We start from the raw sequence: 18,565 nt of genomic DNA on the forward strand, positions 1-18,565 counted from the left end.
TTTTCCGGAGGATCGGGGCCAGTGTAGTCGCTCTTTTCCGGCTTTTCTAAAAGCCGGAAAAAAGCGGCGGACATTTTTATTTAAATGCCGCGGGGGATATTTAAATCCCCCGCGGATTTCCCTACTACGATAGCTGAAATTAACATGCCCCTTCCGGAAAAGGGGCCAGTGTAGACGAGCCCTATATGTTTCAGGAGATGCTGGGGAAGGTTAGAAAAGGAGAAACTCACATCAATTGTCTCTCAGGTGCTTAACAATTACTGTAACAACCAAGTAATAAAATTCATGATTTTGGAATGCACTGTCGGAGATTTCTCTCACGGGCTTTGCTAAGAACTATACAGTCAGAACATTTCAAAGCTGGGACTATTATCTCTATTTTGTTCATACCACCTAATGGAAAGATCAACAGATTAGTACCAGGTTGTAACAGTTTTTATAGTGTGGGTGCTGAAAGCGATTGAACAAAACTGTAAACTCTATATATGAAGGAAATCACTTCAAAATAGGGGATGCTGCCACATATTCAGCCACTCTAGCTCCAGCACCACTGATAATCAGAAGCTTGGGATACTATTCCTGGATCTTTCATTAGCTTTCCTGGTGACCTTAAGCTAATCACTTCACTTTGTCACCACTGTGCAGATGAAAAAAATGAGATACTAAGATGTTTTCCTTCTTGGGAAAGTGCTTTGAGATCTACCGATGGAAGACACTGTGCAAGGGTTAGGTATCATTCTCATTCTCAGAGCATCTCAACTGTACACCTATTAGATAACTGCAACTGCCTAACTGTCCGCTAATTCCTACCAACAAATTTCTTTCTGTTCACAAAAACAGAAATTCACCAACAAAAAACTTAATTAATGCAGAGTTATGATAGTTCTTGTGGTATTCATAAAATTGCATCAGCAAAGAAGCTTCTTAAAACCAGAAAATAAAATTAAAGTACCTTCCCATTCAACCTTAACTCTGACCTCGAGTGATGTACCAATATGCCCGTAACACATTGACACTACCTCTGAATTATGCTAAACAGTAGTTACCTACACCTGCCCTACATTCAAACACCAAATATGTTACATTTTACAACCTTTCAATACCTTTTACAACCTCTTCAATCTTCTGCATGAGGCCATCTAAACACAGTATTTTCCATTTACCCTTCATAAACCCCACAGATCACTTTAAAGGCCTCGGAGCAACTGCCCTTTCTGTCTTCCTGCATTAGTGGCCCTACATACTAATCTTTCACTTAACTGTGACAACCCTCTGTCTCACATAGTACTAAAATGAGGTCACTGAAGGTACATATGAACTTCTTTCCTTTAATCATATATATGGGTGTCAAGAAGATGGGTTCAATCGCACTCCCAGATCACTTCAATCACAGCTCAAATGCAAGGACATTTACATTAACCCCGTTTTCTGGTTTTTCAGAGTTAAGAGTTTTGCTGAACTCAACATTCTAGAAAGGTATGAAATAAATACTAGTCAACTTTAACTTTGCATGCATGGAGTTTGTCAGATTCTATACCAATTAGACACAGCAGCTACAATAGAATTTAATTTAGGAGTAGTTCCATTCCTCATATTGAGATTTGAATGGGACTACTTGGTTATGTTCATACCTCAGAAAGCCTGTTAACCCTCTGCTCCCTTTAAATGTTTAATTTCAAGCCAAACATACAGCAAGCTAGGCAAAAACAACAAATGGGCTGGTAGCACTTTATAGATTAACAAAACATGTAACTGGTATCACGAGCTTTCATGGGCACAGCCCACTTCTTCAGATGACCAGAGCTAGACAGTTTTTCATATAACTTTATGTCTAATATCTTAAATATGTACAGTAGAGAAATGGCTGTAGTCTATCTTTTAAAAAGGTAACACATTTTGATATAGGCTAATTAATCTTATTGGGGAAGGGGGGGGGGGAGACCAACCACAAAAGAGAATTTTGAACAGAAAATATCTGCTAATCATGAGGCATTAGATTAGAATGGCAAGTGACATTTTACATTGGGCATGTCAACACACACTCATATAGCGTAGCATGGGGTTTTCTATAATTTTTTTAAGTCAAATTAGAAGTTAAAAGGGAGAAAAACAAAATTCTATTTCTTACTCTTTCCAAAAGTATTTTTTAAAGTGTAAACATGTATCCAATGGATACAAATCATAGAATTACAAGACTGACTCACCATAAAACAGTTTAATAGAATCATAGAAATATAGAATCCTAGAACTGGAAGAGACCTCAAGAGGTCATTGAGTCCAGTCCCCTGCCCTCACAGCAGGACCAAGCACCGTGCAGATCATCCCTGATAGATGTCTATCTAACCTGCTCTTAAATATCTCTGGTGATGGAGATTTCACAACCTCCCTATGCAATTTATTCCAGTGTTTAACTGCCCTGACAGGAAGTTTTTCCTAATGTCCAACCTAAATCTCCTTTGCTGCAATTTAAGCCCACTGCTTCTTGTCCTATCCTCAGAGGCCAAGGAGAACAATTGTTTTCCCTCCTCCTCGTGACATCCTTTTAGAAACTTGAAAACTGCTATAATGTCCGCTCTCAGTCTTCTCTTTTCTAAACTAAACAAGACCAATTCTTTCAGTCTTCTCTCATAGGTCATGTTTTCTAGAACTTTAATTATTTTTGTTGCTCTTCTCTGGACCTTCTCCGAATTTTCCACATCTTTCTTGAAATGTGGTGCCCAGTACTGGATAGAATACTCCAACTGAGGCTTAATCAGTGCAGAGTAGAGCAAAAGAATGACTTCTCATGTGTTGCTCACAACACTCCTGTTAAGGCATCCCAGAATCATGTTTGGTTTTTTGCAACAGTGTCACACTGTTGACTTAGGTTTAACTTGTGGTCCACTATGACCCTTAAATCCCTTTCATTAGTATTCCTTCCTAGACAATCACTTCCCATTCTGTAGGTGTGCTCCTTCCTAAGTATAGTACTTTGCATTTGTCCTTATTAAACTTCATCCTGTTTACCTCAGACCATTTCTCTAGTTTGCACCAACCTTAGGGTGTGTCTAAACTACACCTCTCTGCCAACAGAAGGATGTAGATTAGGAACATCGCTATTGCAAATGAAGCGGGAATTTAAATATCCCAAGCTTCATTTGAATAAAAATGGCTGCTGCTTTTTGCTGACATGGCACTTTGCCAGAAAAAAGCGGCAGCAGTCTAGATGGGGAACGGTTGACAAAGAAAGCCTTTTCCGACCAATCCTGTAAACCTCGTTGCACGAGGCATAAGGGATTGGTTGGAAAAGGCTTTCCTTGTTGACTGACCCCCATCTAGACGGCTGCTTTTTGCTATCAAAGTGCGACGGCAGCAAAAAGCAGCAGCTATTTTTCAATTCATTTGCAATAGTGATGCGCCTAATCTACATCCCTCTGTCAGCAGAGGGGTGTAGTTTAGACACACCGTTACAGTAGCTCCATCTAGGTTGTATTTCCCTAGTTTATTGATAAGAAGGTCATGCGAGACCGTGTCAAATGCCTTACTAAAGTCTAGGTATACCACATCCACTGCTTCTCCGGTATCCACAAGGCTTGATATCCTATCAAAGAAAGCTATCAGATTGGCTTGACATGATTTGTTCTTCACAAATGCATGCTGGCTGCTACCTATCACTTTATTATCTTCCAGATGTTTGCAAATGGCTTCCTTAATTACTTGCTCCATTATCTTCCCTGGTACAGATGTTAAGCTAACTGGTCTCTAATTCCCTGGCTTGTCCTTAGTCCCCTTTGTATAGATGGACACTGTATGTGCCATTTTCTAGTCTTTTGGAATCTCTCCCATCTTTCATGACTTTTCAAAGATAATAGCTAAAGGCTCAGATAGCTTCTCAGTCAGCTCCTTGAGTATTCTAGGATGCATTTCGTCAGGCCCTGGTGACTTGCAGACAGCTAATTTTTCTAAGTAATTTTTAACTTGTTTTTTATTTTATTTTAACTTCTAAACCTACCCTATTTCCACTAGCAGTCCCTATGTAAGGCAACCTGTCACCATCCATCTTCCTGATGAAAACTGAAATGAAGTCATTCAGCACCTTTTGCCATTTCCAAGTTTCCTGTAATTCTTTCTCCCTCTTCATTGAGCAATGGGCCTACCCTGTCCTTGGTCTTCCTCTTGCTTTTAATATACTTGTAGAACGTCTTCTTGTTACCCTTTATGTCTCTAGCTAGATTTAACTCATTCTGTGCCTTTGCCTTTCTAATCTTGCCCCTACATACTTGTGTTGTTTGCAATATCCTTTGTAATTTGACCTTGTTTCCACTTTTTATACGACTTCTTTTTTATTTTTAAATCATGTAAGATCTCCAGGTTGATCCAAGGTAGTCTCCTGCCATACTTTGTATCTTTTCTATGCAGTAGAATAGTTTGCTTTTGGGCCCCCTTAATAATGTCCCTTTAAAAAACTTCCAATTCTTGTCAGTTGTTTTTCCTCTTAGTCTTGCTTCCGATGGGACCTTACCTACTAGCTCTCTAAGTTTACTACAATCTGCTTTCCTGAAATCCAATGTCTCTATTTTGCTGTTCTCCCTTCTACCATTCAGATAATATACTATGATTTATTTCATAAATCCAATTCTTTACTATAAATATAGGGGTATAATTTTAAAGTTAAGCATAGCTTTTGTTTTATACTATAATTCTATTATGACTGTCTAAAGTTAAAAGTTTAATTATGAAAAATACTTCACACTTTTACCATCCTATTATCCAATGTTCAGTCACTGTTTAATCAAAAAGGAAGCAACCACGCTCTTGACTTTAGCAGTGCTTATAAGATTTCCAGGGTAAATCAATCACAATAGCTGTATTTATTTTACCAGAAATCTCACCCAGGTCTAGTATTATTAGCTTTTCTATGCAGCAAAAGTAAACAGCTACTACTATTCCTCTTCAAAGGGAACTTTGCTTTCTGACAAAACTCAAGGCTCTTCTAGTGTTCATCTGCTGGAAGTTTAAGTATGAGTTCTGCCTTCCCACGTTCTCCATAAAATAGAGGCACCACTGTATGAACAGCCCTTAGAGATGAAAATTCATAACAAGTTTAAAGCAAACAATTTTTTTTTAAATGCAAGGCATGATTTTATTTAAAAATTCAATCTTTGCTTCAAAAAGGTATCTTTCTATGTCATTCTATAGTTAATAAAACAGGACAGACAGCTAGCAATCTCTTTAAAATGACAACAGTAAAAATAACACAAATAATTTATTACTTTACATCTACTTTATTACTTTACATCACAGCTTTATAAAAATGTAATTAATTAAATACTCATAACAGCACTATGAAATATTAATTCATCTTACAGAAGAGGAAATATATCCAGAAACAACAGCTGTATTCCACATAGCAAATCAGTGGCACATCCAAAGTCACACAGCAAATGAGGCAGTAAAAGATTAGTACTCAAATATTCATGGAATCAGAAGCTGGAAATCAGAAAGATCTGACATTCATGTAGTCCTTCCACTGCATAGGTGACTTGTGGTAGCATTCAGAAGGTGCACACTCCCGCCATGTCCTGTTAAAATTTTTAGTGCTAAATGGGGTTCCTCCTGCCCTTGTGGATGGCCCTCCTTACCCCCTCTCTCGTGCAGGCATCAGTCATCCCTGTTCCACTGGCAAATAGCATTGCTGAAGTTGACATACCGTAAAATCTTGAGTATAATGTGCACTTTTTTCCGATTTTTTCTGGGTCAAAGTTGGGGTGCACATTATACATAGCAGTTTTTTCCATGATTCTGACATTGAAAAGGTAGGGTGCGTATTATACATAGGTGTGCATTATACTCGTGATTTTATAGTTCTTACCATGGTGTCTTCCACACAATAAGGTTGGAGGGGGTTGGTCTCCTGTCTACTCCAGCTACTCTTCTCATCCTGGAGATGTATCAGAGTTGGGGGAAGCATCTTGGAGGTCAATTTATCACATCTAAGCAGATTGATAGCAGCAGGAAGATCAAGCTCTTATTTACTAATTATCTTATGCTGAGGAAGAAATCCTTGTGATCTATTTTGGGTCCATGTGTTGTAGCTCGTTGCTTATTGTACCAGATTGTCTGGTGATCTTCTTCCCATGTTTTCTCTGATGTTCTATTTCTTTTTCCTTATATGATTTATACTGCGGAGGATGCAAATCTGAAGCATGCTTTAATTAGAAATGGCAGGAATTTAGTAGTGTATTGTATAATTAGTGTCTCTCCAAAATACTCAACTCCCAGGATGACTAACTGAAAGTCAGCTGTTTGAGAGATCTGGAGGTGCAACAGATGTCTAAGGTATAGTACATGTGCTCTATTGTGTTATTGCTATGCTGTGGAAAGCCTCTACTTTAGAGTATCTGAAAGTGGTACTGCAAGTGGATGGCTTTATATAAAGTGAGGCCTTTAAAGTGGTAGAGGAAACATAGCCTAAATTCTGATGTAGAGCTGACACTTGATGTTGTCAGAGATGCCAACCTTGCTCTGAGATTTTTCTGGATGTTTATTTAAAAAGTAGGGAGGAATTAGGGAGCTTGCTTGGACCTCTCCCTTCTCCTAGCTTCCCCCTGGAGAAATCAGGCTCTTCTTCCTTAGGAGCTTGGGTCCAACTCCACATTGCTCTACTGACTCACATTGCACTTCTATGCCTCCTAGAGCTCTTTATTATCTTGACTAGTTCTGGGCCCGTGTCTCCTTTTCCTGGGATGATCCTTCTTCTCTTCTGATTTCTGTCATTGTTTCCTCTCTTTCGCTCCCCCGTTGCTGCCTGCTCCTGCAGCTTCTCCCCTCTACAGACTGTGTAGTGAAGGTCTGTGCAGTAATTGTCAGTGGAGTTGAGGAAGTCGATTCACCACCAATGCCTGTCTGTTGAGTCCTAGCTGCCTTTTATGGACCCTGCAGGCTCATTCTAGGTACCTAGAATGTCTTCCTGTAGTCCAGCAAGGTCCACACAGTGTAACATACAGCCTGTGGCTTGGATGGTGAATCCAACAGTGCTTGAACCCATTTAAAATCACAGTAGCTTGCTTTCTACCAGGCTGTCACTACATAATTTGTACATATGCCACAGGGGCAGAACAGAATGATGCATCCTGTGCCCACAGCATTATTTGGCATGTTAGACCCAAGAGGTGCTGTCTCTGTCTCTCTGTCTTAAAAATATTTCTATAAGTGCATGTGCTTGCAAAATTAGTAGATTTCTGTCTGAATTAATAACGTGGTTTCATGTACAAATTGGATTACTGAAAGTTTGGGATGACTGGCATATCTGCATTGTGAAAGGGGCTCCAATTTATTTACCCTAAATCAGGGAAAAGGAAAGAAAGAAATAGTTAAATATTGCTTCATGGATCAAAATGTCAAAGATTTTGAAGTTCAATTGATGTGGTGGTTCTTGACAATGGGTTGGGATCTATGGGCTATTTTCTGCTGGGAAGCAGAAGGTATTCCATCAATGTAGTCCTCATTAATGGAAGGATATTATATCTTTCTTTAAAAATTGTCATGGAGATAAGGAAATATATTTTATTTGACAACCTTCTGTTAGTGAAAGACACATACAAACTTTCAAATTTAGACAAAGCTCACAAACTTTGTGTATCTAATATTCTGGACTAACATGGTTACAACAACACTGCAAAATTCAAGAGTTGTAGCAGTTTTGATATCACTTGATTCAGACAGCTGCAACTTCTTTTGTGTGGTTGCTACTGAGAGAAAAAGGAAGGATGTTGTGGTCTGCACAGAATCTTCAAGCTCTACTTAATCTGCATTAACCGGTTTTGCCAGTTCTCTGGTGATGGTTTCAGCACTCTTTGTACTGTTGACTTTAGAAAGGAGGACTCTGACAACTTAAATCGGTGATCATACATCACTCCTGAGCTACACAGCACATTCACTTTTCCTATAAATTGTGAATGTTGCCACCAGATTATTCCTAGTTTAAGAGCCAGAAAATCAAAACAGATAAGCTTGCTATGTGCTCGTACAATGCCTAGCACCATGGAGCAGTGATCCAAGATTAGGGATCATAGGCATCACAATAATACAAATGTAGCTCAAGGTCCAGTGTGCTTTAGGAGCAGCCCTTAGAATTACAAGTTGTAGACTATAAACTGTAGCATGTTGGGAGAATTTCCTGCCAGGATGTTTCCTCTGTGCCCCAGCAGGATCTCAGCACTGAGGCTAGGTCTACAGTAGGGGATAAGTTTGAATTAAGATACGCAACTCAACATAATTAACGTAGCGGGAGCCGAAGTATCTTAAATCAAAATTGGCACAATCCACACTGTGGGAGGTCAATGGGAACACGGCTTAAAAGCCAGTTTCCCCCAGCACCATCTCCATGGGGGGGGGGGGGGGGGGAGGAGGAGGAGTGCAGGATGGAGAGGCATAGCGGGGGACCAGGCAAGCCAGTAATCAGCTGAATCCCAGCTCGTGTCTGGTCCAACCCCAGTTGGGCTCTTAATACATTTAAAAGGTTGAAGCACAGTGAAGGGAACCAGGTGCAAGCTGGGAATCAGCTGTCCCAGCTCACGCCTGATCCACCCACTGTGCTTCTACTTTTTAAATGTATTAAGAGCCTGGTGGCTCTTAATATTTTAAAAAGGCAGAGCAGCAGCAGGGTTAGCTCCCAGGACTGGGCGCTAACCCCACTGTGGCTACACAGTTTCCTCTGCTTATCGACTAATTGACTCGTCGATGAATATTCCATTGACTAGTCAATTATCTGATTATACACAATTTAACATCCCTAGACAGCAACACCCTTTCAGTTTGAATTAGTGTGTCTTCACTAGACCCGCTAGTTCGAACCCTGGAAGTTCGACTGTGGTAGCTTTGATCTTCTCTATAGTGTAGACGTGGTCTGACTGAGCTAAGAGCACGTAGGCTACAAGCAGAAAGGAGGCTGTTGAACTGTTCAATGTTCTTTACAGGTAGGACCAAAAAGGGCTTATAGAACACCCTGAAAAGAGTTTAAGTGACACAAGAACATGGGCTTGTTTGTTGTGGGGATTAATTACTATGGGAGCTAGAACATGTTTGTAAGGGGGGCTATGTTGTACAATGTACCCTCTGCTCTCCCAGTAGTCTCAGCACTAACTGAGCTGGGAGCACATAGGTTGCAAACAGAGAGGAGGCTGCTAAACTGTAACCTTGTTCTATGTTCTTTACAGAATAAAGTCTGTTCCTGGTAGGGTTACCAGGTAGACCCTGCCAAAAAACGGGACACACTTGATCATGGGCCGGGGGGGAGAGGGGAGGAAGAGGGGCTGGGTAGGAAGCAGAGCTGGCGAGGGTGGGGTCTGGGGGTCGTGGGGCTAGTCGGGAGGGAGGGCGTGAAGCAGAGTTGGGGGGGCGCGCGCAGGGCTGGCCGGCAGGAACGGGGGGGGGTGAGGGTTAGGGGGGCCAGGAAGCAGAGCTGGGGAGGGTCGGGGGCTGTGGGGCTGGACGGGGGGGCCTGGAGGAAGGGGGGTCAGGAAGTGGAGCTGGTGGCAGGAGGAGGGGTGCAGCCACTGACCACAGCTGGAGTCCAAAGGGCCACGCCACAGGCAGGCATTCCCTCGAGTTGCTAGAAGCCAAGCGGGGGGAGTGGCTGGGAGTCCAAGCCCCCACCCAGCTTCTGCACACAGCCAGAGGCTCCCAGCTGAGAGGCGGGGCCGCGATTGGTTCTGGGAGCCTCTGGTCGCAGGCAGAAGCAGGGCGGGGGGGAGTGGCTGGGAGTCCCAGCCCTCGCCCCGGCTTTTGCACATGATCACAGGCTCCTAGCACCAATCGTGGCCCTGCCTCCCAGTCACTTCCCTGCCCCTGCCAGGCTTCTGTCCAGTGCCCAGTCGGGAATTCAGAAAATACTGGACATTGCACATGTCCGGTATTTTCTGAATTTTTCTACTGTATAGACAGTGCAAATACTGGACTGTCCGGTAGAAAACCGGACACCTGGCAACCCTAGTTCATGGGGGTTTGTCTGAGTGGGTCTGGTCTAAGGTGCATACATACTGGGCATGTCTAGACTTGCTTTCACTTTCGAACGAGAATATTTGCATATCTTCTTCCAATCGCATTTTTGAAAGAGGATCTTATGAAAATGAAAGTAGTCTGGGCGCAGTTTTTTTGAAAAAAACTTTTTTGGAAAAAAAAAAAAAAAGCTTTTCCTAAAAAAAAAAAAAGGTGGTTTACGCATTTTTTTTTCCGAGAAAGGGTTTTTTTTCTGAAAAAAAGGCATCCAAACTACTTCGAAAATGCAATTTGAAGAAGATATGCAAACTTGTGCCGAATTTGCATATCCTCTTTCAAAAGTGAAAGGAAGTCTAGATGTGCCCACTGACACACAACGCAGAGCACATAAAGGAACCTCAGGCCCAGTCTCCCAAAGTTGTGTAAAGAGTCACAAAGCTTTCCCGCAAGATCCCGTCTAGACTGGCGCTTTTCGCAGGCAAAACCCCGAGCCGGAAAAAAGCGGCAGCCATGTTCATGCAAATGCCGCAGGGGATATTTAAATCCCCCGCGGCATTTGCAATTCCGAAGTGTCTCATTAGCATCCCTTTTCCGGAAAAGGGTGCCAGTGTAGACACAGCCCTAGTGTCTGGGGTTCTTGTACAGAATATTATTTGCTCTTCAATCATGAGATGCCTTACACAATCTTGAAAGGAGTAAACCATAAAAATAAAATAGATTAAAAAAAATGGGAAAAACTGCTATACAAAGTTGTCTTAGGGTGTGTCTAGACTACATGCCTCCTTCGACGGAGGGCATATAGATTAGCCAGATCGGAAGAGGGAAATGAAGCCGCGATTAAAATAATCGCGGCTTCATTTAAATTTAAATGGCTGCCCCGATCTGCCGATCAGATGTTTGTCGGCAGATCGGGGCAGTCTGGATGCGATGCGCCGACGAAGAAGCCTTTCTTCATCGGCACAGGTAAACCTGGTTTCACGAGGCAAACCTGTGCCGATGAAGAAAGGCTTCTTTGTCGGCGCATCGCGTCCAGACTGCCCCGATCTGCCGACAAACAGCTGATCGGCAGATCGGGGCAGCCATTTAAATTTAAATGAAGCCGCGATTATTTTAATCGCGGCTTCATTTCCCTCTTCCGATCTGGCTAATCTACATGCCTCCGTCGAAGGAGGCATGTAGTCTAGACACACCCTCAGACAGTAAACAGGGAAAAACCACTGTCTAGACTGATCTGGAAAAATTGGATAAATGGTCTGAGATAAATAGGCTGAAGTTTAATAAAGACAAATGCAAAGTGCTCCACTTAGGAAGGAACAATCAGTTTCACACATACAGAATGGGAAGCAACAGTCTGGGAAGGAGTACCGCAGAAAGGGATCTAGGGGTTATAGTGGACCACAAGTTTAATATGAGTCAGCAGTGTGATGCTGTTGCAAAGAAAGCAAACATGATTCTGGGATGTATTAACAGGTGTGTTGTAAGCAAGACACGAGAAGTCATTCTTCCGCTCTACTCTGCACTGGTTAGGCCTCAATTGGAGTATTCCGTACAGTTCTGGGCACCGCATTTCAAGAAAGATATGGAGAAATTGGAGAGGGTCCAGAGAAGAGCAACGAGAATGATTAAAGGTCTAGAGAATATGACCTATGAGGAAAGGCTGAAGGAATTGGGTTTGTTTAGTTTAGAAAAGAGAAGATTAAGGGGGGACATGATAGCAGTTTTCAGATATCTAAAAGGGTGTCATGAGAAGGAGGGAGAAAACTTGTTCATCTTGGCCTCTGAGGATAGAATAAGAAGCAATGGGCTTAAACTGAAGCAAGGGAGGTTTAGGTTGGACATTAGGAAAAAGTTCCTAACTGTCAGGGTGGTCAAACACTGGAATAAATTGCCCAGGGAGGTTGTGGAATCACCATCTCTGGAGATATTTAAGAGTATGTTAGATAAATGTCTATCAGGGATGGTCTAGACAGTATCTGGTCCTGCCATGAGGGCAGGGAACTGGACTCGATGACCTCTCGAGGTCCGTTTCAGTCCTAGTATTCTATGATTCTATGAAAAGGGTTCTAGAGCAGTAATAGTTAATTAAAAAAGAAACTGGAATTGAATCTGTCTGTACAAATGAACTTCAAATCTTGCATGCCTACCTATTAGACAAAACATGATTTTCCGGAATTGCTTTTAACGGAAAAGTTTTCCGTTAATAGCATTTTCAGAAAAGCACTTCTAGATTGGCAGGATGCTTTTCCGCAAAAGCACTTTTTGCGGAAAAGCGTTTGTGGCAAATCTAGACGCGCTTTTCCGCAAAAAAGCCCCGATGGCCATTTTCGCGATCGGGGCTTTTTTGCGGAAAACAAATCTCTGCTGTCTACACTGGCCCTTTTGCGCAAAAGTTTTTCGGAAAAAGACTTTTGCCCGAACGGGAGCGGAAATTCAAGCGGCCAGTGTAGACAGCTGGCACATTTTTCCGCAAAAGCAGATGATTTTGCGGAAAAATTTGCCAGTCTAGACACAGCCAAAATGTTTAACTAAAGACTTCTAAGAGATTAAAAAGGAATTACAAAATTGGCTTTAATTTAAGGGCAAACAGTATGAGAAACCCTACAAACCTGGATGCCAATAAAATAAACGTCTGGAATTCTCCATTCTCCTTTGGATTCTCAACACTTTCTTTTCACTTACGTAAAACAGAAATAGTAACCTAAAACAAGTTGCATGATAACATGCATCATCAAATTTAATACAGGAACTTCTTCCTACTTACTTTTGGGTGCATCACTTGTAACAGACTGAATGAAATCATATGGGGTCATATATAATTGGCCTTCAAATTCTAAACTGGCAAATATACGAAACCGTTGCTCTCGAGAAGTTGCATAAAGGTCCAGATCTTCAAAGTCTGATCTGCTTTCTGTGTCCTTAACAGACAAAAAAGGAAGTATCAGTGAAAAAAATGTTTCTATTACATTCACCACAGTCTTCAAGACTCACTATGAAGAAAGATGTAAATGGCAAATGCATAAAGATAAATGTGTGCATAAAAACTTTCCAATATAAAGGCTTAAGGTTACCAATAGTCCTATTAATTTTATTTTCAACCCCTTTTAAGTTTCAACAACAAACTTCCTTTAGGCATGAAAACTGACAAGCTTAGTACAAGTTCTTAAAATGCTGCATCAGTCCAGCCCTGCTGATGTAACTGCACCGCTGTCATGCTATAATGAAGACACTCTAGGCAGATGGAAAAGATGTCACCTATTAGAGTGGCTAATTACCTCCTAGAGAGGTAGCAGCTATATTGTCTAGACTGTGCTCTCTACACAGGAGTGCTAGATTGGTATAACTAACTTGCCCAGGGATATAGACCATTACTCTTAAGCAAAAGGAAAACGTTCACTATGTTGATTTGGAGAGAAAAGTTCAAATACCTTTGTATGAAACTCACAAAAGTCTAATAATAACTGAAACAGCTTAGGATTCAAACTTCAAATAATACATAGAAGTTGGACACAGGGCAGTTTGAAATAAAATGTGCAATGAAAAGGGGAGAAAAGTGCTATTTTTGTTATTTCTACATGTGGAAATAACAAAAATAGCTCTTTTATATGCAAGAGGTTCTACCGGTGTAAACTTTCTACGGATATCCTGGGTTCAATAGCCAGTATTATTCAATACTGTTATACTCTGCGAGGAACAAACAAAGGAGCCACTCCTCCAAAAGTTAAGAAATCACTTAAATGGCGTAACTTCATATGAAATTCTGAAGTATGTAAATTCCAGGAGTACTTGAACTCTTGGGATACTGCCAAAGACCTTTCATCTCATCCTGTGGCTCCAGGAGGACTTTCCTCCCTCTCTCTCTCAATCATGCATACAATTATGTATTAGAGGCTCTATAACTAGAGTAAAATCACAAAGGATATTAAATCTTCATGGTTCTCTTTTCTATTTTATACTATCTAATCTGAAAATGGAACACTGGCACGTGCCTCTATCTGCTAACTGCTGTTTGTAAAAATTCCCTGGCTATGTAGTGAGGTACATGCTTCTGTGGAGGCAATATCATGAAGGAAAAAGCAGCATTTCAAACTGTCTGTCACAAATACAGAGAAAACCAACAGTAAGTTGACAGAACACAACAGTTTTGTCAATGGTGGTAAACCTCATTCTAGGAGGAATAACGCCTTTTGTCAACAGAGTTCTGTCGACAAAAGGCGCTATTGCATCCACACTGTGCTTTTTCAAAAGAGAGCGTCTAGGCACTCTGTCGAAAAAACGGCTTGCTTTGTCGACAGAACTGGCTATAGTCCAGGCACTCTTTATCAACAGAGGCTTTGTCGACAGTATCTGTCGACAAAAGCCTGTAGTCTAGACATACCCAAAGAGAAAAAGCTTATGATATATTTGCAGTTAGTGTCCACGAAGAGATAACTGTCTTAAACTACAAATGGAAAGTATTTTTTTCCAGAAAGCTTTGTGAAGATGAGATTTAGATTTCAGTGATTAAAAGGAAAAGGCATGTTTACTGGTTGGTCACAAACATATACTTTCTTGAGTTGTTTTCCAAAATATAAACATTTAGTCACCTGGAAAAGTAAAACTAGGAGGATGAAATAAAACCAAGCTTCCTCCTATTTGTAGCTCCCTAATGACTAAATGTTTAAATTGGTGTTGTAGGCCACATGTAGAGCTGGGTTCGTAAATGGCAGAGCGACATTTGGTTGATAATTTCCTTTGGGGACAGATGAAACAATTATCTTGGGCTGCAGTCAGAAGTAAAACAAACCAAAAGAGTCAAAAATAAAATACATATAAAAATAAAACGCAACTCCATTAGGGACAATTTAGATGAAGCTGGTGTCAAATTTTTCAGTTTGTACACTTGTACATATGCTAAACAAGGGTCCTTTACAAATACCAACACAGATTTATCTTGCAAGACTGCATGCAGTCCCTTTTTCTACTAACAATCGTGGAGGTAGCGTCACAAGTTAAAATAATTGGCTATTTTTTCACCTGTCAAAATAGGTGAGAAATATTTTTATGACCCAAAAGAAATAATCCATAATTCAATCTTAAATTAAATGAAGCCACAAAATACTTTAAAATCTATTGTTTGTCCATACATTCTGCTCAGACTGATGAATATACCTTTTAAGCACCTCAAACAAGGAATCATTAAGTCTTTAAAGAAAAGTTCTCTGAACATTTTTCTTCCTTGATAAGGCTATTGTAACACAGCTCAAGTGTGCAGACAGGTTTAACTGATTACTAGAAATATTACAACAAGGCTAATGAAAAGCTTCAGAAATTATTAGGGGAATAGTTGAGAAAGAGGAAGGAAACATGTATGCAGAACCCATTTGATGAAGAAAAAACAATAACTGCATCAAGTATTTGCTTCTGTCAATTGTTAAAAGTTCTGTGAAAGTGAAAGTCTTAATATTCAATTTTTTCTCACCTTCAAGACAACTCTCAAACTGCAAAATTAGGAGGCCAATAACAAAATTTCTCACATTCAGAGACTTTATTAGATTGACAGAATGCCTATAATCCATAAAGCACTATCATGTAATTAAAAATCTTTTATCTTTTTAGAAGTCACTGTCTGCAAGATCATAAGGATTATTCTTCTCCCACAACTCTTCCTTGAAAAAAGTGAAGCAGCTTGATTCTCTATTCTTCTACATTTTAGATTAGCATTTCTATATGTTTTAAAATATACCATACCAGCCAAATTTAGATTTTTTTTTGCTACTATGGCAAAGCTCTGGCTGTGCCCCAAAGATCGTGTGCTTTCTGGCTGTTAGTGTTTGCCTCCGAGGCTTGCTGTGATCCTCCACACAGCCTCCAACCCTTTACTAGAGGCAAAGGTTACAGCATCATCTGCTAGTCCACTGTTTGGGGTGAAACCCCTTCGTAGTCCTGGTAGCTACTCTCAGGGGCAGACTCTATAGTGGTGTGGGAAAGGTTGAGGGGAACCTGGGAACTACTCACCTAAGTTTCCTCTAGAATGCACTCTTGCACAGGTGAGCATAGGGAATTTTATTCCCACCCACTAAGCAGAGCCACGCTTAGAGGTAGGTAAGCTGCTGCTTTTGGATGTGTGAGTGGGGACTTAGGCTGGCAGCTCTCTTCTGTCCCCTACTCCCCAGGACTGGAGCTGGGCCCAGGGCCCAGTGGCTAAGGGATTAAACTCAGGTAACTAGCAAGGGTGTTGGCAAGGAGTCAGAAGAACCAATGGGGATACAGTACTGAAATTTGAATTGGATATAGATACCTGGTCTGTTCTTCCTTTGTGGAGATTTCTAAGAAAAGGGCTGGAGAGTGCAGATGCAGGGTTCATAATTATCATGCCTAAAAGAAATATTGGACATGGGAGTGAACTAGACCTTGAAGTACAGATCAGAATGTATCGTGAGTAGAGGGAAAAAATTTATCTAGTCGCAATCAGGGTACTTTTTTTTTATTTTGGTTGTTTGGTTTAAACTTCTCTGTATGAATCTATGCCCTTCCCTTCCCATTCACTATCTAAGAGCTGTTCCCAGAGATTTTCTGTGTTTTAATTTGTTTTACTTAGTTGCTCAGTACACCCAGCAAACAAGTACGCTTTATCAAGTTTATCTTTTGTTTGTTATTACAAATCACTTTTTAAGGTGATGATTTGATTCTTGTGAACTGGAAAGTAATGGGAATGGGGGGGGGGGGATCTATCTGTGTATTTGCCTAAGATTAGGTGGTCAGCTACCAGAGACTGCAGCTTATGTCTCTTTTCTTTTTTCAAGCTTGGGGTACCCATGAAGAAGGAATTCAAGTGTTCCCTCCTAATTTTTAGGGTGAAATCACTTGATGGTGGCAACTTCTTGGTTTTTGTTTTTTTTCCCTCAGAGCCAGTGAATCTGTGATTCCAGGGAGGTTTTTTGTAAGCAGAGTCTATAGGAGACAAGGTATTTAAGGTCTCAGAGCATCAGAGTGGAGAACAGCCCTGACAGAGCTGAGCTGAGTGGCGGGCGGGATGCTGTCGCCGCTGGGAGTTGGGGCCGTGGCTGCATGGGGGGTGGCTACTGCTGGGGGTTAGGGCCATGGCCTGGTGGCAGGCGGGCAGGCAGGCTGCTACCACCAGGAGTTGGGGCCATGGCTGCGTAATGGGTGGCTACTGCTGGGGGTTGACACTGCGGATGGGTGGCGGACAGGAAGACTGGGGACTACTAGAGGTTGGGGCTGCAGCCACAGGCGGGTGGGCAGCTGATGCTTGGATTTGGGGCCATGGCCGAGGGGAGGGTTGCTGCTGCCAGGAGTTGGGGACACTGCCATGCGGCGGGCAGGTGAGATAATGTCAGATGCTTTCTAAAGAAAGAGACACAAAACACCTTTAGAAATACATTTTTTTAATTCAGAGTTCAGCATTCAAAGAAAGCAATTTTTTCTGCACTTCTTTACCAAGTCACAATACATTATTCACTTACAAATCTGTTTCATAACTCAATATTAAGAATTAACAGGTTCTCTCAAAAGGCCCAAGCCAATCTTCAGGTACAACCTCAACCCAACCTTTAAAAAAATTCTTTAACAGGATCTCATTACCCATCTTCCCCAGTCATTAGAAGAGCACAGCCGTGCTTAGCAGTCATGACAATTTTAATTATTCTACAACTGGCTCCCCATCTATAACTGGCTCCCCATCTATTAGCTCATGAACATTCTGGTGCACCTTTTACCACATAAGTCTCAAAACTTGTGGAAGATTTATTGAAGCTGCAAGAGTACCAAAATAGATGAATCATGCAGTAAGATTCATAGTCAGGCAAACTCTAAAGGAAAGTACAGTGGTATAGACAAAGAGGGGGACGAGTCAACAAGACTCCAATTTCTATCTGAAGTTTTTAAGGCTTATCCAAACCAAATCTCTTAAGAATAATCAGCAATCTTTAAAAATATGTTTATGAAAGCATATTTCTGATAAATAAAACATTTTTTCAGACTTCTGTTTACTAATCCTCTTGGAAACCTTGTCTACTAAATACAACAATCTTATATTTATAGTTCTGTGTCTTAAAAACTGGACATGGCCATTTTCCTCAAGTCCACGATCATGAATCTCTGATTAGCAGATTAGCTCTCATTTACCTCATCTGCTGACCTACTTTGCTTAATAGGATTTTCCAAAAAAACAAAGAAAATCTACAACACTTTTTGTTCCACCTCAAAATTAACCCCTCTTTCTATTCATAAACAAAAATCATTTTAAAAACAAAGTATTAAGGTTGAAAATATATTTTAATGGAGTCTCACTGAAACCCCAAAACAAACAGTATAAAAAACACAGACACTAAAAATCTGGAACTGAACAGTTAAGGAATTAACCCAGTTGCCTGCTGTCAAGTAAACTTTCATCACTCACTATCACATGACATAACCACTTATATGGTCAAAATTGTCATGATTTTTAAAATGTTGGGGGTTTGATCAATTTAATGTGTGATCCACTATTACCCCCAGATCCTTTTCTGTAGTACTAATGCTTAACCTATTATTCCCCAATTTGATAGTTGTGCATTTGATTTTTTTTCTTTTTTTTTTTTGGCAAAAT

At 40.9% G+C, this 18,565-nt stretch overlaps 1 protein-coding gene across 12 annotated transcripts in view; it reads right to left on the bottom strand.

Annotated features, from left to right (window-relative positions):
- Nucleotides 1-18,565, bottom strand: part of MICU3 (mitochondrial calcium uptake family member 3) — a 111,695-nt gene that overhangs the window by 73,018 nt on the left and 20,112 nt on the right. For all 12 annotated transcript variants that reach the window (XR_012904286.1, XM_075930350.1, XM_075930352.1 and 9 more), the window contains exon 2: nucleotides 12,740-12,893. Coding sequence is in view for 11 of the 12 variants with exons in the window: in XM_075930350.1 (XP_075786465.1) it covers nucleotides 12,740-12,893 (154 nt within the window). In the remaining variant the exon portion in view is untranslated. The remainder of the gene's footprint in view (nucleotides 1-12,739; nucleotides 12,894-18,565) is intronic.

Source organism: Pelodiscus sinensis, chromosome 5, assembly GCF_049634645.1.
Source record: "Pelodiscus sinensis isolate JC-2024 chromosome 5, ASM4963464v1, whole genome shotgun sequence".
Taxonomy (NCBI): Eukaryota; Metazoa; Chordata; order Testudines; family Trionychidae; genus Pelodiscus; species Pelodiscus sinensis.